General features: G+C 42.2%; 1 protein-coding gene across 42 annotated transcripts in view; it reads right to left on the bottom strand.

Annotated features, from left to right (window-relative positions):
- ERC1 (ELKS/RAB6-interacting/CAST family member 1) overlaps positions 1-18,969 on the bottom strand; it is a 525,728-nt gene that overhangs the window by 189,633 nt on the left and 317,126 nt on the right. For all 42 annotated transcript variants that reach the window (XR_010598153.1, XR_010598155.1, XR_010598149.1 and 39 more), the window contains one exon: positions 11,461-11,621. Coding sequence is in view for 35 of the 42 variants with exons in the window: in XM_065582406.1 (XP_065438478.1) it covers positions 11,461-11,621 (161 nt within the window). In the remaining 7 variants the exon portion in view is untranslated. The remainder of the gene's footprint in view (positions 1-11,460; positions 11,622-18,969) is intronic.

Here is an 18,969-nt window from a genome sequence, read left to right as displayed (position 1 = left end):
GGTACCATACTTACACGATTCATTACAGATACCATTTAATTGCTTCAAAGATCACCCTTACTGTGAACTTTTGAGACCAAAATTCACAATACAGTTGGCTTATGCCAAATCATTCGATTAAGAGAGTTTTGTGCTATTGTCCACAACCAGGTTAATCATCATTTGACCTGTTCTAGGGTCCAGAAACCTTTTACTGTTGATATCACCAGCACAATCATTCTCCACCACATGCCAATATTTATTTCACTGGAGACAAAGTGGTAAACTGTCCACAGTGGTGACCTTGTGCTGAGCATCTTTAGAGGGTGCTTGTAGGCTGAATCTAACAGTGTAGAAAAACAATTGAAGTAAACAAAGTCAGAGTCCCCAAACAAAAAACACGAGGAAAAAATATATATAGGGTTTTCAAATGAGACTTTTTAACAACACATTTTATAACAGTAATGAGAACTGAAGCATTCAGACTAGGGTGCAAAACTGTTTTTTTCTGGGTTGCAAAAGTAACCTCCAGAGACCACTAATGCCAGAAAACATGCAAAATCCATACACACAGAGTATATATACACAGAGACACAGTAGGTGAACACTACACACATTCTTTGTTTTCCATATGATTCTGAGAAATTCATTCTGAGAGACTCAGCATTTCCACAATCATGATATTGCCATTGATCTGAACTCAATATACATGTGTTCTGCAATTTGGAAAGGGACAACTTTTCATATTTCAGGACTTCGCAATTAAAATGTTTACTGTTCAGGTGTCAAAATCTAATAGGATAACTACTTCCAAAGAAAAAAAAATGTATACATTTTATACTAGAAAATTAAAGGAGACAAAATGCAGTAGCAATATCCTGTATGTGTCATTTTCACCAAGTGCCCTCCCTTCCATAAGAGACATTTTCAGTCAGAAAACTAGGGCCTGGTCTACATTAAAAAGTTATGTCAACCCAGCTACGTTGCTCGGAGTGTGAAAAATCCACATCCCTGTGTGATGTAGTTAAGCTGACCTAAGCCTCAGTGTAGACAATGCCAGGTCAATGGAAGAATTCCTCTGTTGAGCTAAGCTACCACTTCTTAGGGAGGTGGATTACCTACTCTGATCAGAGAACCCCTCCTGTTGGTGTAGGTAGGTGCTGCTGTAGCATTTCAAGTGTAGACAAGCCCTAAGACTATGAGGGAAATAGACGCAGGCATATGTGGTTATTCAAGTCTGTCCCAAACAGTAGTTTCCAAAGACGCACACTGCCCCCTGTAGGATTCTGGCTTATTTAAAATTAAACAAAATAATTACAGGTGAAGTGATGGCTACCATTGTTTTGTAAAGACTTGTCAGGGCATTAAGTGCCAAGTGGCCCATCTAACATATATCCCAGTATACAGTGGGATGGAGGGTTTTTGCTTGGCACTGGAAGTTACACATTGTAGATGTCATGTTAAAACAATATTGCTATATAGAATAGGAAGACAATGTGAAGTGACTGCATTCTACACCCACAATTGTTGACATATGTAGACCGCTTGCAAGCCTCTCCTGCAATAAAGAATCCATTTTCTCTATTGCTCTGGAGGAATAAAGTTCATATAAGTGAAAAGTACAATGAATACTTTTCACAGTGACCGTTACCAATAAAACTGGCATCTTTAATTTCGAAGAATCTTAAAGCAGAGTGGCAGCTTTTGAGCAGCTAACAAGCCTTGGTCAAAGTGTCTAAACATCTTGTAATCAGATGTATAACCCAGTAGTATGTGTGTATATTACATCATTTTATTATATATAATGTATATAAGTTCACAAATACATTTATTGATCAGCTTCCTAGCTTATATACCCGCGTACACACACACACACGCGCGCTCACCAAATGGAAACCAACAAGAAAATGCCTGAGATTAATTCTCATGGGATCAGATGTAAAAATGACAGAGATCAATTCTCATCAGATCAGCAAGGTAACAGCACTAATTTAAAAATCTTTAAATAACCCAGAGATAATTCTTTAGATGCTATGGGAACTTAATAGAAAGAACTCAAAACAAGAAAGACTCATTCAAATATTAAAGTGGAGTTTGCTTAAATGAACAAATGCTAAAGAATCCAAAATCAAGTCCAACACACTCCATTCATAATGCATGCATTAAAAAAACAACCAAATCCATACCTCACCCAAAAAAAACTAAAACAAAAAACTTTATTAAAAAAATCAGTTAATTTAGTTTTCATTACTAACAGAAGACACCAATTTGAAGACTGAAGTCCTCAATTTATCCTTAGAATAAACTGAGTCTAGATGCTGGCAGTTTGACGAGTAAATGGAGGCCAGCCAAGCCTGAAGGGGCCTGAGGGATAGCCTTGCATCCTGCACCACGTGCGTGCATGAGGCCAGGTGACCTAAAAGTCTCAGACAGAAATACACTGTCGTAATGGGGTGGTTCTTGACATGTGTTATTAGTGACATGATAGTGTGATACCGGACTTCTGGGAGGAAGGCCTGGGCCTGGATGGAGTTGAGAACTGCTCTGATAAACTCTATCCTCGGCACCGGAGTGAGGACAGACTTCTGCTCGTTTATTAGCAGGCCCATGGCCTGGAAAGTCAACTGTATGAGGTGGATGCTGGACTCTACCTGAGCCTTGGACCGGTCAACTAGCCAGTTGTCCAGGTACAGGTAGACTTGCACCACCACCCATCTTCTCAGGAAGGTCTGCCGCTATCGCCATGACTTTGTAAACACCTGTGGGGCTGCCGACTGACTGAATGGGAGAACTGCGAATTGGTAGTGGGCCTGGTTCACGACAAACCTCAGATACCTTTTGTGGCCTTAGAAGATGGAAATGTGACGATTGGTGTCCTTTATATTGAGGGTGGTGTACCGGTCCCCGGCATCCAGGGAGGGGATAATGGAAGTCAGTGGATCATGTGGAACTTCAGTTTCTTGAGTCAGCACAGGTCTAGAATAGGTCTGAGACTGCCCGTGGCTTTCAGAATTAGGAAACAACGGTAGTAAAACTCCTTCCCTTTTAAATTCTGTGGAACCTCTTCCATAGCTCCTACTTGGAGGAGATCTTGTACCTCCTGGACTAGAAGATGCTCATGAAAGGGGTCCCTTAAGAGGGATGGGAGGGAGGGTGGGTAGAAATAAATTGGAGTGTATAACCCATTTCTATGGAGTTCCATACCCAACAGTCTGTGGTGAAATGAGAACACGCTGTGCTAAGTGGGACAGATGGTCCGAAAATAAAGGGGACCCGGGGTCTGGCACAGGAACTGGTATAACGGCCTCAGGTGTGCCATCAAAAAGTCTGTTTCAAGCCCCCTGGGTGTCTGGGCAGAGCAGATTCTTGCACACAGGCAGATGGGAGTGGATATCTGCATTTAAAAAAACCTGCTCCGTCTCCTCTGCAAGTCCTGACAGGATAATGGGGCAGAGAACTGGGAGTGCTGCTGAGGCCTGTCATGCTTTCTCAAAGTTGCTGGGGTACATAGTCCCAGGGACTTAAAGATAACTCTGAAGACCTTCAGCACATGGAGTTTCGCATCCATCTGCTCCAAAAAGAGCAAAGCCCCTTTGAAAGGGAGGTCCTGAAGGGATTGCTGGACCTCTGTTGGTAGACCAGAGGACTGTAGCCATGAGCTCCTAGGAGTGGCAACAGTGGAGGCCACGGACCTGGGTGCTGAGTCCATCACATTCAGGGCTGCCTACAAGGAGGCTCTGGCTATTACCTTTCCCTTCTTCACCAGCGAGGAGAACTTTTGCCTGGACTCTTGGGGGAATGAGTCTTTGAACTTCAACATGGAGTTCCACACACTGAAGTCATCTGCCCAGCAACACCTGCTGGTTGGCGATCCTGAGCTGTAGTCCACCAGTAGAATAAACCTTTCTACCAAAAAGATCCAGTTTTTTTTTAGTCTTTTGCTTTAGGTGTCGCCCCTTGTAGGCCCTGCCTCTCCTTTTCACTGGCCACAGAGACCACCAGGGACCCCAGTGGGGATGAGAGTATAGGAACTCATGACTCTGGGTGGGCACAAAGTACTATTGTTTGGCTCTTTTTGAGGTGGTGGGGAAGGGAGGTGGGAGTTTGCCACAGGACTTTCACACGATCCATAACGGCTTCATTGAGAGGTAGGGCCACTTTTGATGGGCCTGCAGTGACTAGGATGTCGACCAGGCTATGGAAGGATTCTTTTACTACCTTACCTTGCAAGCTTAAGTTCAAGATCAACATCTTTAGCAGCACGTGGTGGGCCTTGAAGTCGTCTTGAGAGAGTGACATGCCTACCACACCACCTTGTCTGGGGAGGAGGCAGCCTGCACCAGCAGGTGGCCCTCCTCCTTTATCTTCTGTGTGGACAGGATCCCGCAGATCTGGATCATGAAGGTCGATAACAATGGGATGGAGGTGCCTTTTTCTCAGAGGCCACCGACTATCTGTGTGTTGAGTGGGGTCCTGGCCTGGGGGGAATCCCCACATGTTCCAAAAGGATTGGCATAGGTCAGTGACCACTGAGCCAAGCACTTGATGGCACTCCTGTGCCTGGGTCCATGGAGGAGTAGAGCTGACTGGAGGGATAACAAAGGCAACTCCTTGGACAAGAGGAGTACAACCCAATCTCCGACTTAGATGATGAGTCCTCCTTTGGGGACCATGGAGGTGCAGTTTCTATTGGTGCCAGGGTGGGTAAGCTTGCACCAGGGCCACCAAGGACCGTTTCCTTTTGGGCAGTACTGTGGGGCACAGAACTGGATGGCAGATAGGGGTGACGTGCTCTGTCCTGCCCACTGGCACTAAGGATGCCAACTCTTGTACTGCCGGTGAAAGGAGTACCGAGAATGCCAGCAAGTCTCTGGCCACGGCAAACACCTCTGGAGTGGACGGCACCATGATAGCGCTGGTGCTGAGCTGTCCCTCTGGTGCTGATGGCTCATCCGGGACCAGACTCAATGTGAACAGACCAGGGTCAATGGGGCTGCCTGTGATGCCAAGGCAGAAAAGTGGCTTGACTTAAGTAGCATTCCGCTCTGCTCTTCATGCCTGGCCTTCTTTAGAGTAGGGGAACGTCCCCTCTCGGCCATCTGCTTCTTATGCTTCTTTCTTGGCACCGGGGATGGTGAATGGTGCTGGGACTCCTGCACGGAGAGAGAAGTGCTCCGCAACAACCCTGAGGTAATCTGTGCTGAGTCTGAATGCCGTTTCCATCAATAGGAACTTTAACCTTGCCTCCTGGTCCTCTTAAACTTGTGGCAGATCTGACAGCGATTCCCTATGTGAGCATCCCCCAAGCACTTTAGGCAACGAGAGTGCAGGTCGCTCAAAGGCAGAGCTTTGTTGCAGGAGGCACAGGGCTTGAAGCTCGGTGACCAAGGCACTGGGAATGGACAAAACTCCACTAACTGACAGAGAAGTGCCAACTAAACTTACCTAACTAAACAAATAACTATTTACACTGCAACTATATACAATATGAAGAAATGAAGAACAATGAAACCCCTGAGAACAGTTTGCCGCAGCAAGGACAGCAGTTCCAGCGACCATCACGGATGGTAAGAAGGACCTGAGGTGATGCGGGGTCAGCTGGGCCCTTTATTCCGGTGCTATGAGCATGCAGCACCACGGGGTGCCAGAGTTGACGCGATAGGTACCACTGAGGGGAAAATTTCCAGAGACTCTGCTTGGGGCACATACACACCTACAGTGGAATGGACATGTGCGAGCACTCGAAGAATAACATTTAAGTTGCAGTCAACCACTTGAAAGTTAAGAAATGCTAGAATTTAGGCTTCCTATACAACCTTAATTCTGCTCCCTTAACCTTAATCATAATGCATATGCCTAAGATTCTGTCATGGGTATTTTTAGTAAAAGTCAGGGACAGGTCGTGGGAATAAACAAAAATTCATGGAAGCCCATGACCTGTCCCTGACACCTACTAAAAATACCCTGTGACTGGGGGAGGAGCCAAGTGCCAAGGCTTGCAGCTGCTCCAGCCCTGCCATTGCTCCTGTGGCACAGGCTGACCGGGGATGCTCCAGGCCCAGAGGGGCTGACCCAACCCCAGCTGCTGCTCCAACTGGCTGGGGACTGCTGCTCTGGCTGTTCTGCCCCCATTCTAGCGGCCCCAGGGCTGGCAGCTGGCCAGCTGTTGCAGGAGCCCTGTTCTGGTGGCCCCAGGAATGACCGCTGGCCAGCTGTTCCGGAGGCCACTACTCCATGGCCCTCGGTCTGGCCGCCAGTCAGCTGTTCTGGGGGCCGCTGCTCTGACGGCTGCTTCACCCCTGCCCCAGAAGTCACGGTGATCCTGGAAAATCATGGAATCTGTGACCTCCGTGACAGAATCATATCCTTAATTATGATACAATCTTTAATTACAGAACTATATCATATTTTTCCATAGGACCCCTGCCTTATTCAGTGGACAGACTGGACAGTGCTTGGGTAATGAGGCTGCTGTTCAATATTTCTTTGAGGCTCATTACTCTGTGTAGCACCTACCTTTATTTACTCCATGCAACCGAAACTCTGCAGTGAACACAGAATTATTCATTTCTTTTCTAGAGCATTTACCACCTATAGTGTGTGAGTGCCTCATAAATATTAATGAATTTATTTCCATGATGAGATAAGAAATCATCATCATAATTTTACAAATTGGGAAACTGAGACAAGAGACTTGCCTGATGCTACACAATGAATCAGTAAGAGAGCCAGAATTAGAACTCAGGACCTTCTTGACTCCCAACCCTATGCTCATACCTCCAGACAACACTGCCTTACCGCCAGAAATACTGAGCACACACAGTTCCCATTGACTTTTGTGTCAATTGTGAGTGCTCAGCTCTTCTACAAATCAGGTCCCAGGTGTCTGAAATTGGGCACTTAGAAAATGAGCACATACAATTAGTGGCCATCTGCCAACATTTTTGGTTTAAGTGACTTGCATAGCACCACACAGGAATTCTGCGGCAGGGCTAGAACAGAGTCCTCCCGTATGCATTCACCTGCGTTGGCAACCTATCTCTTCTAGCAGCCCTTTGCCTCATTCTCTGTACACATTCCAACTTGTAGAACAAATGAGGCAGAAAAAAAACCTAATTTGCTGCTACACAAGCCTGACTCATTCTCAGACTACTGTCCATTCTATATACTGAATGAGGCAGGTATCCTGTGGAAAAAATAGTATGCATTTGTGTAATTAAAGATACTATCATAATGCATACACACAAGGGGGTTGAACTAAGGTTGCATGAGCAACCTAAATAATGGCATTTCCTAACCTTTAAGTGTTTGATTTTATAATCTAAATGATGTTCTTTCAGAAGAGATTTTGTATATAATGTCATAGGTTGTTATTAGCTGTGTGGTTTTTTTTTTCTTTTTAAAGAAAAAAGTAAAAACAAGTTCTTTACGTACAACTGTAATAACTGCCCCATTATCCATCATCATCAGGGCTTGAACTAAGAAACTTTGGCATTGTATCACAGAGTTCTGCATCACTTGAGTTACAGGACTATATACATTAATGGCCTACAGGAGAAAGTTGTTATCTTGTGGGATGGGGTGGGAGATGGGCTGCTGAGGCCATGTTCTGAATCTGGGAGGGCAGCAGGAGGGGAACTCTTGCCTTGGCTCTCTTTCCTCCAGTAGGGATACATGTGTGTGGAGGGAAACTCCTGCCCAATATAATCCCCCAGAGAATGGGGCAGGAGAGGCTACTGGGACCTTTTGCTGAATCTAGGGGAGCCTAGTCTGATTTCTTTCCCCCTCTACGTCCCAAAGCTGTTCCATCAGCAGTATGGCAGTCTGTTACCAGAGTTCTCAGTGCTGCTGCTTTGGCAGTGGCATGGGTCCAGCCTTAGATTAGACTGTTTGTGTTCAGTTATTTTTGCATGTTGCCAAAATATTGATGACAATGCACGGAACAGAAGGGAAATGGTGATTTTCAACAATTTATAACCCAAGACTAAAAAGAATTGAATAGGACAAAAAATAGGCATTTCACTGGCTCAAAGGCTTTCTCCCTGCCAATTTTTAAAGACCTGCTGCAAACACTGGAGGGGTCAGAGTTTCTCAAAAAGGTCACTAGTATCTTTTATAATGGAAAATGTTAGGCAACCTAAATATAGGAATCCCTACCAGCTTCCTCTATAATGAGTTACAACAAAATGTAAATCCCAGAGTCAGATGAATAAGGGTATAGGAGAGAATCATTTTCTCTAGGGACTGGATTTCCGCCTTTGCAGCAGTTCACATTGTGGTAGAGGTGTATTTTAATAAGCGTATTATTCCCTCACTAGTATAGAAAGACTCACTCAAAACTATATAGTCCATTGAATAAACACAAATTCTACTCTGAGTAACAATTTTGTAAATGCGTATTATCTCTGTAACAGACTGTCTAGCATACTTATCTTTTCTACTTTGAAGATTGTTGCTATAACCTGAAGTTAGCATTTAAGTCATCTATATGAGGTGCACACACTCAAATCCATGCTTAGATCCCTTAATGAATTATTGTACAATCAGCAAACAACTATAGCTTGTGCTTAAGAATACCAAAACCAGGTGGATTATAGTATATTTACTCAAGAAAAGGTACTTTTGAGTTGAGGAAGTACAGATTCTATACTGAAGTATTACATTTAAGAATACTCTTGGCACAGCTTGAAAACAGCAGAAGAGAGTCCTTTTCAAAAGCTATTTAAAAATAACTGATCCTGGTCTCACATTTCATGCATCAGTCTAGTCCTGAGCACATTTTTACGGTTGAGTTGAACCTCTGACTTGAGGGGATATAACAAACACTCCAAAACTTCTGTAGCACATTCACTACAATATCAAACAAGAAAACCCTTCAGAAAATATGGCAATTAAAAATTAAAAATAAAGGTGGCCTTGCTTCAACCACTCAAGCCAAAAGAGGTGAGTTACAAACTGCAGTACACTCTCTAGTTTATCTGAGAAGTATTTTTAAGTTTTCCAGTCTCAGTTTTCAGCAGTAACTCTCTTTCTCTTCAAAAGCAGTAGATTGTGAAGGTTGAACAGGAAAGGGTACACTGCAGTTCTTTCTTATAAATGTAAGGTATTTTACGGATTGGGAGACAATAGTAGAGACTTGTCCATAGTAAAGAGGCTTATGGTAAGGGTGCATTCTAACGTACTGAGGTTTAGATGCCTTTGTCAGCTTTACAGAACTTTAAGGAAGACTAAAGAAGTCTACAACATGTTCAACTACTTCAATGTACAAATTTAATGCTTTTTCCGTCTCTGTCCATGTGTTGACAGCATTAATTTTCTCTCTCCCGCTCTCCTCCCTTCTTAGGTCACAATGGATCTACCAGTTTATTTGGTTCCTGAGACTCACTTTCACTCTATGCAATAACTTTCCAACAATAACTAACTAGTTAAGATAGGTCATCATTTAAAAGAAGTGAGTGGTATGTTAAAGGTACTACAGCTACCCAATTCCAAGTACATTTCAGGATATACTGAATATTGTATATATTTTAATGAGAAGGTTTGGCGCAGCAATTTGGCAGGAGAGAGTGTTGCTAGAAGATTGGATATGGGATGTATCTCAAGTTACTTTGGATTCCCACATCAACTTAAGAGCTATTCCTCCCATCCCCCAATACATCAACTCTCAAGGCAGTGAAATTTATAAGTCAATAAATGTTTTATTAAAACTAAAAAGTATGTTTTTTAAGCACTGCAGTCTTGCAGTGTCCCAGTGCCAGATCTAGGTCAGACTGTATTAGGTAGCTGAATATGAAGCTGTAGTGGGGTGGTCACCCGCTCCTGTCCTGAGGGGCTTAGAACAGCCCAGCAGAGGGCTGTGGCTGGGGCAAGCAGCTCCCAGGCTGATTGGGGAAGTAGGCAGAGCTGGGAGCCACGCCCCAAACAGACCACAGCCAGCCCCTATAAAAAGGCTTTGAGCCAGGAACTGGCAGACTCCCTCTGCCTTTAGAGGAAGAAGGGCCTGGGTGCTGGGGAGTGTACCTGGGTACCTAAGGTGGAGCAGGGCTGGGGAGCTCTGGTCTGGAACCTCCCAGGCTGCTGGCCTAGTTCAAGGCCAATGGGTACTGGAGGTTGCTGAGGGCAGGCAGAGGCAGCAGGTCCAAACCCTCCTTGCCAGTGATGAGTGGCTTATACTGCAGTCTGCCCCAGGGAACGGGGGCTAGTTGGTGACTGGCAGTAGCCACGACTGAGGCAAGGCGGGGATAGAGGGTTGGGGGTTCCCTGGGTGAGGAGACCCTGAGACTGAGGGGTATTGCTAGGGGGCAGCACCCCAAAGACAAGGGGCACCGGGTCCAGGGAGGGACACGGGGGGCCAGCGACAAGCGGGACACCGGCCTGCAGAGGGCGCACAAGCTGGAAAAGAGCTAATTCCCGAGACGACCAGCAGGAGATGCCGCAGGGGTGAGTCCTGCATCGCCACAGAAGCCATATTGAAGAGTGTGGGCTCTTAAGTTAGAGCTTCAAGACTCGAGCCACCTCTCTTTCCATTTTGTAAGAGCTGTTTTTCTATCATTTCTTTTCTTTTTTCAAAAAGGAAAGAGGTTAACACAGAAAAGTTAACTAAATAAATAATGGCTCAAAAAACCACAGTGGAGGAACCACTGCAAGTCCTGCCAACAAAAATATTCCTTCTCTTCAGGGCTGGCTAAACAATTGAAAGTGTTTTTAATGAACTGCCGGCAGTGCTATCCGTCATTGCGCTAAATGGATTCATGCCTCCCTAAACTAAAGATAACCATTTATCTGTAAGGGAGGTCAGAATTTAGGAAGTATTTAAGTCTTAGAAATCTAATCCCACACCTTTCCCCAACACTTCAATGCTTGGCCATACTAAAGACTCCTTGTGTGAGGGGTGGCAGTGAAAAACATACACAAGTTCAAACTCAACTTCAGTTAGGTTTCAGCAGTGCCAATGAACCAGTCACATGATCTTGAAAAATCTTCATCTGGCAATACAGCAGCTGTGCTTTGATTCAGGAGATTACTGTTACCTTGGTACTTACTTTTATCCTTGTCTTTCCTTCCCTTCTATTGATTGCTACACTTACTGATGCTTTGCCTTAAGTTACATTGTATGCTCTTCAAAGTAGAGCCCATGTCTTATTGAGAATTCATATAGCACACAAGACAATGGGGCCATGATTCTGATTTAGGGCCTTTGGGAACTAATGAAAATAATATCACCAATGTATAGGAAGAAAGTGGATGACAAGGGAGGAAAAATATGTATTTCGTTCCAGTAGAAAATCTAGTCCTAGTCATGTACACAGCTTCTGGTCAGATGGTTCCTTTGAAGCTTTGAGTGAGAACACAGATAACTGTAATTCTCTGTAGAGAAGTGCAATTTAGTAACTGTCTTTAGATCACCAAAAGCAGAGGTAAAAGGAGAAGTGAGGGGATGTCAATACAGTGCAGGCATAAGGAATGGAAATAAATACTCACTTCATCTCCAGAACCTCCTCCAAATGTTTCCTCCTCTCTGCTCGTAGGTTGGTTAAATGGGTCTCCTTCTCAGCTAAAGACTGCTGGGTAGAGGACAGCTTTGCTTTCATGGACTCCAGTTCTTGCTTCACTTTCTCCATAGCCATCATCAACTCCTCTACCTAAGAGTTTTTTGTTTTGGTTTATTTTTTGGGGTGGGGGCAAAAGGGAGGAAGAAGAGGAAAGACAGAAAAACAGTACAACATGATGAATAGAAATGTACTGGACATCACAACTGAGATTAGAGCCAACAGTCTGCAAACAGGCATGTAAATACATGTGTACAGTATACTGCATATAAGGGAGAGAAAGGGAGGGAAAGAAGGTGCAAGTAGCATCTGCATACATAAGCTGTGCCTACATTTGACTTTTTAATGATGTTTTAACACGTTAATTAGCAGATGTCGATTCACACTGAAAATCTACAATTTAAAGACCAAATTACAAACCTTCAACTCAAATGTTATTTCCACCTTAACATATATATGTGAAAGCTGGAAATCCCACCAAAGGTATAGAAAGATGTCTAAATGCCTTCAGAGGCAAACGTCTCAGGAAAATACCAGGTATTAAATGGAATTAATTGACGATAAATGCCAAGATTTTTCAGGGAATTCAGTAACTTCTTACCTCCAAAGTTAACCGGAAAAGAAGACAGAAATATGTGGGATGTGTGTTAAGAATGAAGCCAGATAGTCTGGCAGGAGTGCCACTGTGCGGCTGGAGAAACACATAAATTGGGCGAAATGAAAGAATCCCTCCATCAAACAGTAATTAGAGAGGGCTAATTTCTGGGACTTAACACAGAGGATAGGCGAAAATCAACTGAGGATAGACAAGGATGGTGGAGCCTTGTTCTTGCCCTATGTGATGTTTGACAGTGTGGGAATGATTCAAATTCAGAACTAATGATTGTAAATTTGTGTGTAAACATTAAACAGATGTTCCTTCCAAGTCATGTTTTACCCAAGGCTGCACTAGAAAAAATGTTTGGGTCCTACCTGAGCTAGAATTTACAATTGTGTTAATTAGCAGGTGTTAAAACACAACTAAACATTCAAGTACCAATGTATTCTAACACAGAAACATTACCAGATATTTTAATAATTTTGCAATAATCTCAGGAGGCATGAGGATTTCTTGCACTCAGACTCTTCAATTTAGGGTGCCCTAATCAACCTCCCAGTCATAACCAACTCCTCAGGGAGGGCTCAGCAAGGAGTGACACAAGTGTTTTAAAATGCGTCTCCAACGGGAAGAATACAGATCTTAATATTGCCTATAGGTAAACAATATTTTCTGGGTTAAATCTGTGACCACACCTCCTCTCCACACCTTAAATAAATTCCTAACATTACATTAAACTCAGCTCCTACCAACATCCCTTTATAAGGGTGATTCAGACTGGATACTGACTAGGCAAGCATTGAAAAATGTACTGTCTGAAGAACAGCAACCTGGTTTTTAGAAAATTCAGTATGCTTATATGTAAGTAGACCCATTTGGCTAGGGTATAGCACATCTCTCTAGTCATATGTATTTGAGTACAAACAATATTTCCATTTTCTTACTGTTTATCCTCAAGAAACATTTCAGTTCTAAAAATAAAGGTTTCACTTTTCACCAGAGATCTTAACCATATTATAAATCTGATTTCCAAATAAAAACTGCAGTTCTTAGCTCAAGATGTACAGAAATGAGTTTGCCCAGAGATCAAAAAAATGAAAGAGACCTTAAGTGACACAAAGTTAAAATGAAACTCACTGTAAACTGGTTAACATACATAAAATAGCCAGTTTTATTCATCCAAACCAGGCTTTTCCTGTCTGAGGTGGAGTATTATTTTTGTGCAAAACAGATCAGATGCTCTGTCTGTCTTGAAACTGGACAGAAAAAAATTCCATTGAATGGAAAAAGTAATGTGGTTAAAAAAAATGCAAATAAAAAGTGTGTAAGTAGTGGAGAAAAGCAGAAAGAAACATCAGCAAGGAAACTGAAGATAATGTCTAGAAAAAGGGAAAAGCAGGGAAGTCAAGGTGTATAGCATATCAGCCATTTCCATTTCCTTTGGATGGTTCCACAATCAGAACTATCTGGATAAACATTTTGTTTTTAATTGGGGGAGGGGAGAAAGGGTGTGTGCCAACCACAAAACCATCTTTTTAGTAACAAAAAGTAACCTCAACTAAACAAGTGCATAGCCAACTTCAACAAGCACAGGGCTTATGTCAGTTTGCTACTTGCCAAGATGTAATCTTTGTGGCAACAAACCTTTCCCTAATTAGGAGGGAAAGGTTTTCAGCATCCACCAATCCATTCCTAGTCATATTACAAGTCTGCAACACTAACACCAAGGGCTGGCTTGATGTAGACCTGCAGCATCCATGACGAATCTGGGTTATTCACAGGGTACACTGATGCCAGCAGCTGATATCTGGGCCAAGGCTCCTCATGCAGAGTAGTAAGATCTAAACTCTGCAACCAGAAAGGATTGAATTCTTTGGAGGCTGCATTATCACAGTTTGCTAATCTTTTTGAACTATTCCATTTGGCAATTCTCTTAATTGTATGTTTTTGCTAAGTTACTGGACTCACGAAAAGCAAACAGAAAACTAGGTCTCCTAATGCCTCAGACAGGTGGAAAACAGCTGGACACTATAATGTGCTAATGAACTAGTTCACTGAACTGTCACCATCTCTCATTGTGCAGAAAGAGAAGTGATAGTCACCCCAGTGATTTTATGTTAAGCTTTTTCTTAGAAAAGATACAACTTTGCCAAATAGGGATGAATACATTTACAACAGAACTCTCTCAGATACACACAATTATGCACATTCAGATCATTTCATTGGGAACATTTAAATTAAACTTTAACAGGAAAGAACAATATTAGGGAGATGGTGACTCATCAATTTTACTGCACCCAAGTCCTTGCATATCCCAGGAGCCAGTGCTGGAGTGAGTGGCACAGGAGCATTGACTGTAGGCAACTTGTAAGTCTGATTTTATTTATTTATTCATAATTAATGCTACTTTTGATTCCCCCCCCTAAGATTTCATACAGTTACTTATGTAACAGGAAATACTGAAGATAAATTTGAGGTTCAGAATTACGCCAGTGATATACATGCATCATCAAAAGATTTTTTTACACTTTAATGCTGGGAGAATTGTACTTGACTAATATAATGTAGCCACTTGACAATTCAGCATACTGCATATTCACAGCATGTGCTGGACTTTGAGGAACTTGGTATGAACTCAGGATATACGTGGTTTATACATGTCTTCCTTGCATCTAAACAGACATTTTTCTTCATTGAAGTTGGACTGGCTTTCTCAATCATCCCCACCTTCTTACTGATGAAGTCCAATTCGCCTTCCTCCAGGTTGTTTAAGATTCTCCTGAAGTCTTGTTATTTTTCTTTTGCTTCATTTACATCTACCCTCAAATTTGCATTGGGGTAACTTTCTCCATCTAGCCGAAGACTAGATCTTGCTCTTTCTTTATTCTATTGACATACACCCAAAGGTCTCAGAGGTCATTTGAAAATGAGATATGCCATTCCCCTCTCGGATGAGTTGTCCACGCTGCTTTCAGCTTTTAGATCCTGCTGTTTCATGAGGACGGGACTGAGCTTGAATCCTGAATTCAGATCCCTGCATTGTAGGGATCTTGCCAAGACAGCACAGATATATTGCTTTTCACATCATGAAGCATGAGAAGTTAAATTTTAATATGCAATATTGCATCCTTAAAAAGAGCCAGTTTTTTTTTTAAACTTGCTGCTTTAAAAGGGAAGAATTCAGTTGTTGATTTAAAGGACAATGGGACAGGCATCTATGTTCAATATTCATTTCAAATGCTATTGACAGGATAAGAAGAGTTGGAATTTGGGAGAATACAGATGGGAGATACCCACTATTAGCAACAATTTTAGCATTAGCTTTGTGCAAATCCAGCACAGTTTTTATTTTCCAAAACTCCAGGCTGACCTGGTATATTTTCAGTTGCTGAATTTGATCACATTGAGCAATACACTTTTCCCATATGATTAATGTAAAAAGCATCATGGGACACAAGACACAAAAGATGTTATAAACCTGCACTTCTGACTAACAATAGAAAGCTCACACCAAATCAAAAAGGACTTGAAATCAGAAGTCAGGAGTGAGATAAGAATTTGCCAGGGAAGAAAAGAGACTAAACTTCCTCACCATCTGTCATTCTATATCTCTCAGAGAATGCTCTCCTAGTCCTTTCAGGTCTGCTGCTATTTGTCGCCCCGTCAACCCCTTGGATTTGTTTTTTTTACAGGACTGAGATTAAATAGGCACTATACATTTCTGCCATTATTTTTCACTGAATTGAACTGATGAGAGGGCATGGGAGACAGTCAAAGGAAAGAGTCCTGGCTCCATGTAAACTTACTTGGAACCCAGAAAGCTTTCCAAGAGCAGATGTTAAGACATGGAAAAAGCACAGGCCAAAGCTGGGACTTAAGTATGTAATTTAACTAACTTCAGAAACATATTATAAGGAAAAAAAACACTGGGCCTGACAGTGTGCAGTGCCAGCGGGACCAGATGGTTTGCTTAAATCATAAGCTAATAAACCTTTACGCAAAATAAAGAGGGAATGAATTATGGTTTCACAACAGACCCATTTTCTTTAAGAAAGCAGTGGGGTGCTTTAGGTGCTGTCAAAGACTACATCCAAGACATTTTTCAACTGTGTTGTCTATTGTGCTGAATAGAGAAAACAATTTTCAGAACTCTCACACAGATACTTGGAAAACTGTCCAGTCATCACCTCTTGGGAGAGGCAAATGCAAGAACTTCAGAAAAGGTAGAAAAATGATTAACCAGTATCAAGCATAATTCTCAATCAATAAAAGTTAAAATCACTCATGCTATTAGAAGCCAAGGAAGGCTCTCAATTCAACAGAACTGCTGAAAGTTCTGCTGCGTTGGCGGGGTATGGCTATGAAACAAGCATGTAGTTGGGATTCTGCCTCCACCATGTGGGATGGAGCTCTGGCTCAGTGACAGCCTTGTCAAACCCAACACCCACATATGTGTTTGAAAGCCTTCTGATGAAGGGATTATGGCCACTGGGTTGTCAATTATGAAGATCTGATAACCACTATAGGCATGTGGTCATTCTCCAAAAAATAATAATCGTATTTTTGGAGTTTAACATACCCACCTGACACACACATCATACATCATTTTAAAGCTTATTTTACCTAAGTTTAGATGAAGTACGATGCGGAGCTGTCAAGTGCTGCCATACACCTCTCAGTGAGATGAAACAATGGTACTCAAAATGAGTAAGTGTCATTTTCTTCAGTTTTAGAAATACTGCAGCATGACTATGACTACAGGTTTTACTTACTCACCTTGAAGTGGGGTTTATTGGTCAAAGCTACCAAATGACAACATATTAGAAGATTTTTTTGAGTTTTGCATGGGTAAGTATTTTTTTTCCAGAAATGATGAAGCTGTTTTTATATGGCAAAAGTGGTGAATACCAATATTTTGCAACATATAACATGAAATGTGTTCACATCGCATACTCTTAATTGTCAAAGTATCACAAATGTGACTAATAGTTTTCTAGATTTTCAGTTGAAATTTGCTGACTAGATAAATCTTATACTGAAGGTTGTGTACCAGTAGCAATAGATTGCTTGCCCACAGTTTGTACTGCATCCTGGGTAGATATAAATGCACATGAATCCTAATTTAATGCTTCCGCATTTGTAAACTTTTGATTGTACAATTTAGCATCTTGTCTGCCTTGTAGAAGGTTTTAGACTCAATGACTCAGACGTTAAGGCCAGAAGGGACCGACATGACCCTGCACGTTGCAGGCCACAGACCATTACCCACCCACTCCTGTTATAGACCCAAAACCTCTGGTTGAGTTACTGAAGTCCTCAAATCATGATTTAAAGACTTCAAGTTACAGAGAATCCACCATTTACACTAGTGTAAACCTGTAAGTGACCCATGCCCCATGCTGCAGAGGAAGGCGAGAAACCCCTAGGACCACTGTCAATGTGACCCAGAGGAAAATTCCTTCCTGTAACAATATGGCAATCAGTTAGACCCTGAGCATGTGGGCAAGATCCATCAGACACACACCTGGGAAAGAATTATCTGTAGTAATTCAGAGCCCTCCCCATCTAGTGTCCCATCACTGGTCAATGGAGATACCTGCTGCTAGCTGTTGCAGACTGGCTACATGCCATTGCAGGCAGTCTCATCATACCATCCCCTCCATAAATTTATCAAGCTCAGTCTTGAAGCCAGTTAGGTTTTTTGGCCCCCACTGCTCCCTTTGGAAGGCTGTTGCAGAACTTAACTCCTCTGATGATTAGAAACCTTCAACAAATTTAGGCTTGAAATTAGATGATGGCCTGTTTATATCCATTTGTTCTTGTTTCCACATTGGTGCTTAACTTAAATAATTCCTCTCCCTCCTATTTATCCCTCTGATGTATTTATAGAGAGCAATCATATCCCCTCTCTCAGCCTACTTTTGGTTAGGCTAAACAGCCCAAGCTCTTTGAGTCTCCTCTCATAAGATAGGTTTTCTATTCCTCTGATTACACTAATAACCCTTCCCTGCACCTGTTCCAGGTTGAGTTCATCTTTCTTAAACACAGGAGACCAGAATTCATACAGTATTCCAGATGGGGCCTCACCAATTCCTTGTATAATGGTACTAACACTTCGCTGTCTCTACTGGAAATAATTTGCCCGATGTTGAGGTATTTAATTTGTAATTGCCTTTGCACGCAATACTAGTTTTTGAAATATTCTAGAAACTAGCTTTTTAATTCAGTGACACTTTTGCACAGGTCAGTATTACTGTGAGACATAACAATAAACAGCTTCATACTGGGCTTCAAAGCGCTCACTAAATAAAAATGACAATTTTGATACTAATATATAGATCTAATTTATCACAAGTCTGTATACATGTACAAAATGAAAAATGGTGGTGGTAATGACAGTAATGCTAACAATATACTTCGGGAATTTTACTTCTACAGGGAAGATACAGTATATTAAGACATGGAGAATACAAGTCCCCCAATGCTTACATCAAAGAGAGAAAGACTCCCCACAAACTTTGAAGAAAGCATGGTTGTTTGTCAAAACAATCAAAAGAATGCAAAAAACTGTCAAGAGCCACCAGTGCTAGAATTCTGTGATGCTGGTGTCAGAAACAAGGAGAGATTAATTGTATTGGCAACTACTGGATGAGTTTTCTAGTTTACATGATGTGCCACCAATACTCTATCACAGGGGTTGCTTTCAGACATAAATCAAGTTGAATTTGACACATGTCAAAGTAGTACTGAACCCAGGAAAGAAAACAATCTGAATCTGATCAGAGAGCATCATGTTCACCTGCTTCTATAGCCACCAGAGCAAGCATGTCCTCCAGCAATTGG

The sequence above is a fragment of the Chrysemys picta genome, chromosome 1, assembly GCF_011386835.1.
Source record: "Chrysemys picta bellii isolate R12L10 chromosome 1, ASM1138683v2, whole genome shotgun sequence".
NCBI lineage: Eukaryota > Metazoa > Chordata > Testudines > Emydidae > Chrysemys > Chrysemys picta.
The sequence above is the reverse complement of the archived record's forward strand: the minus strand, read 5'-3'. Positions and strand labels throughout refer to the sequence as shown.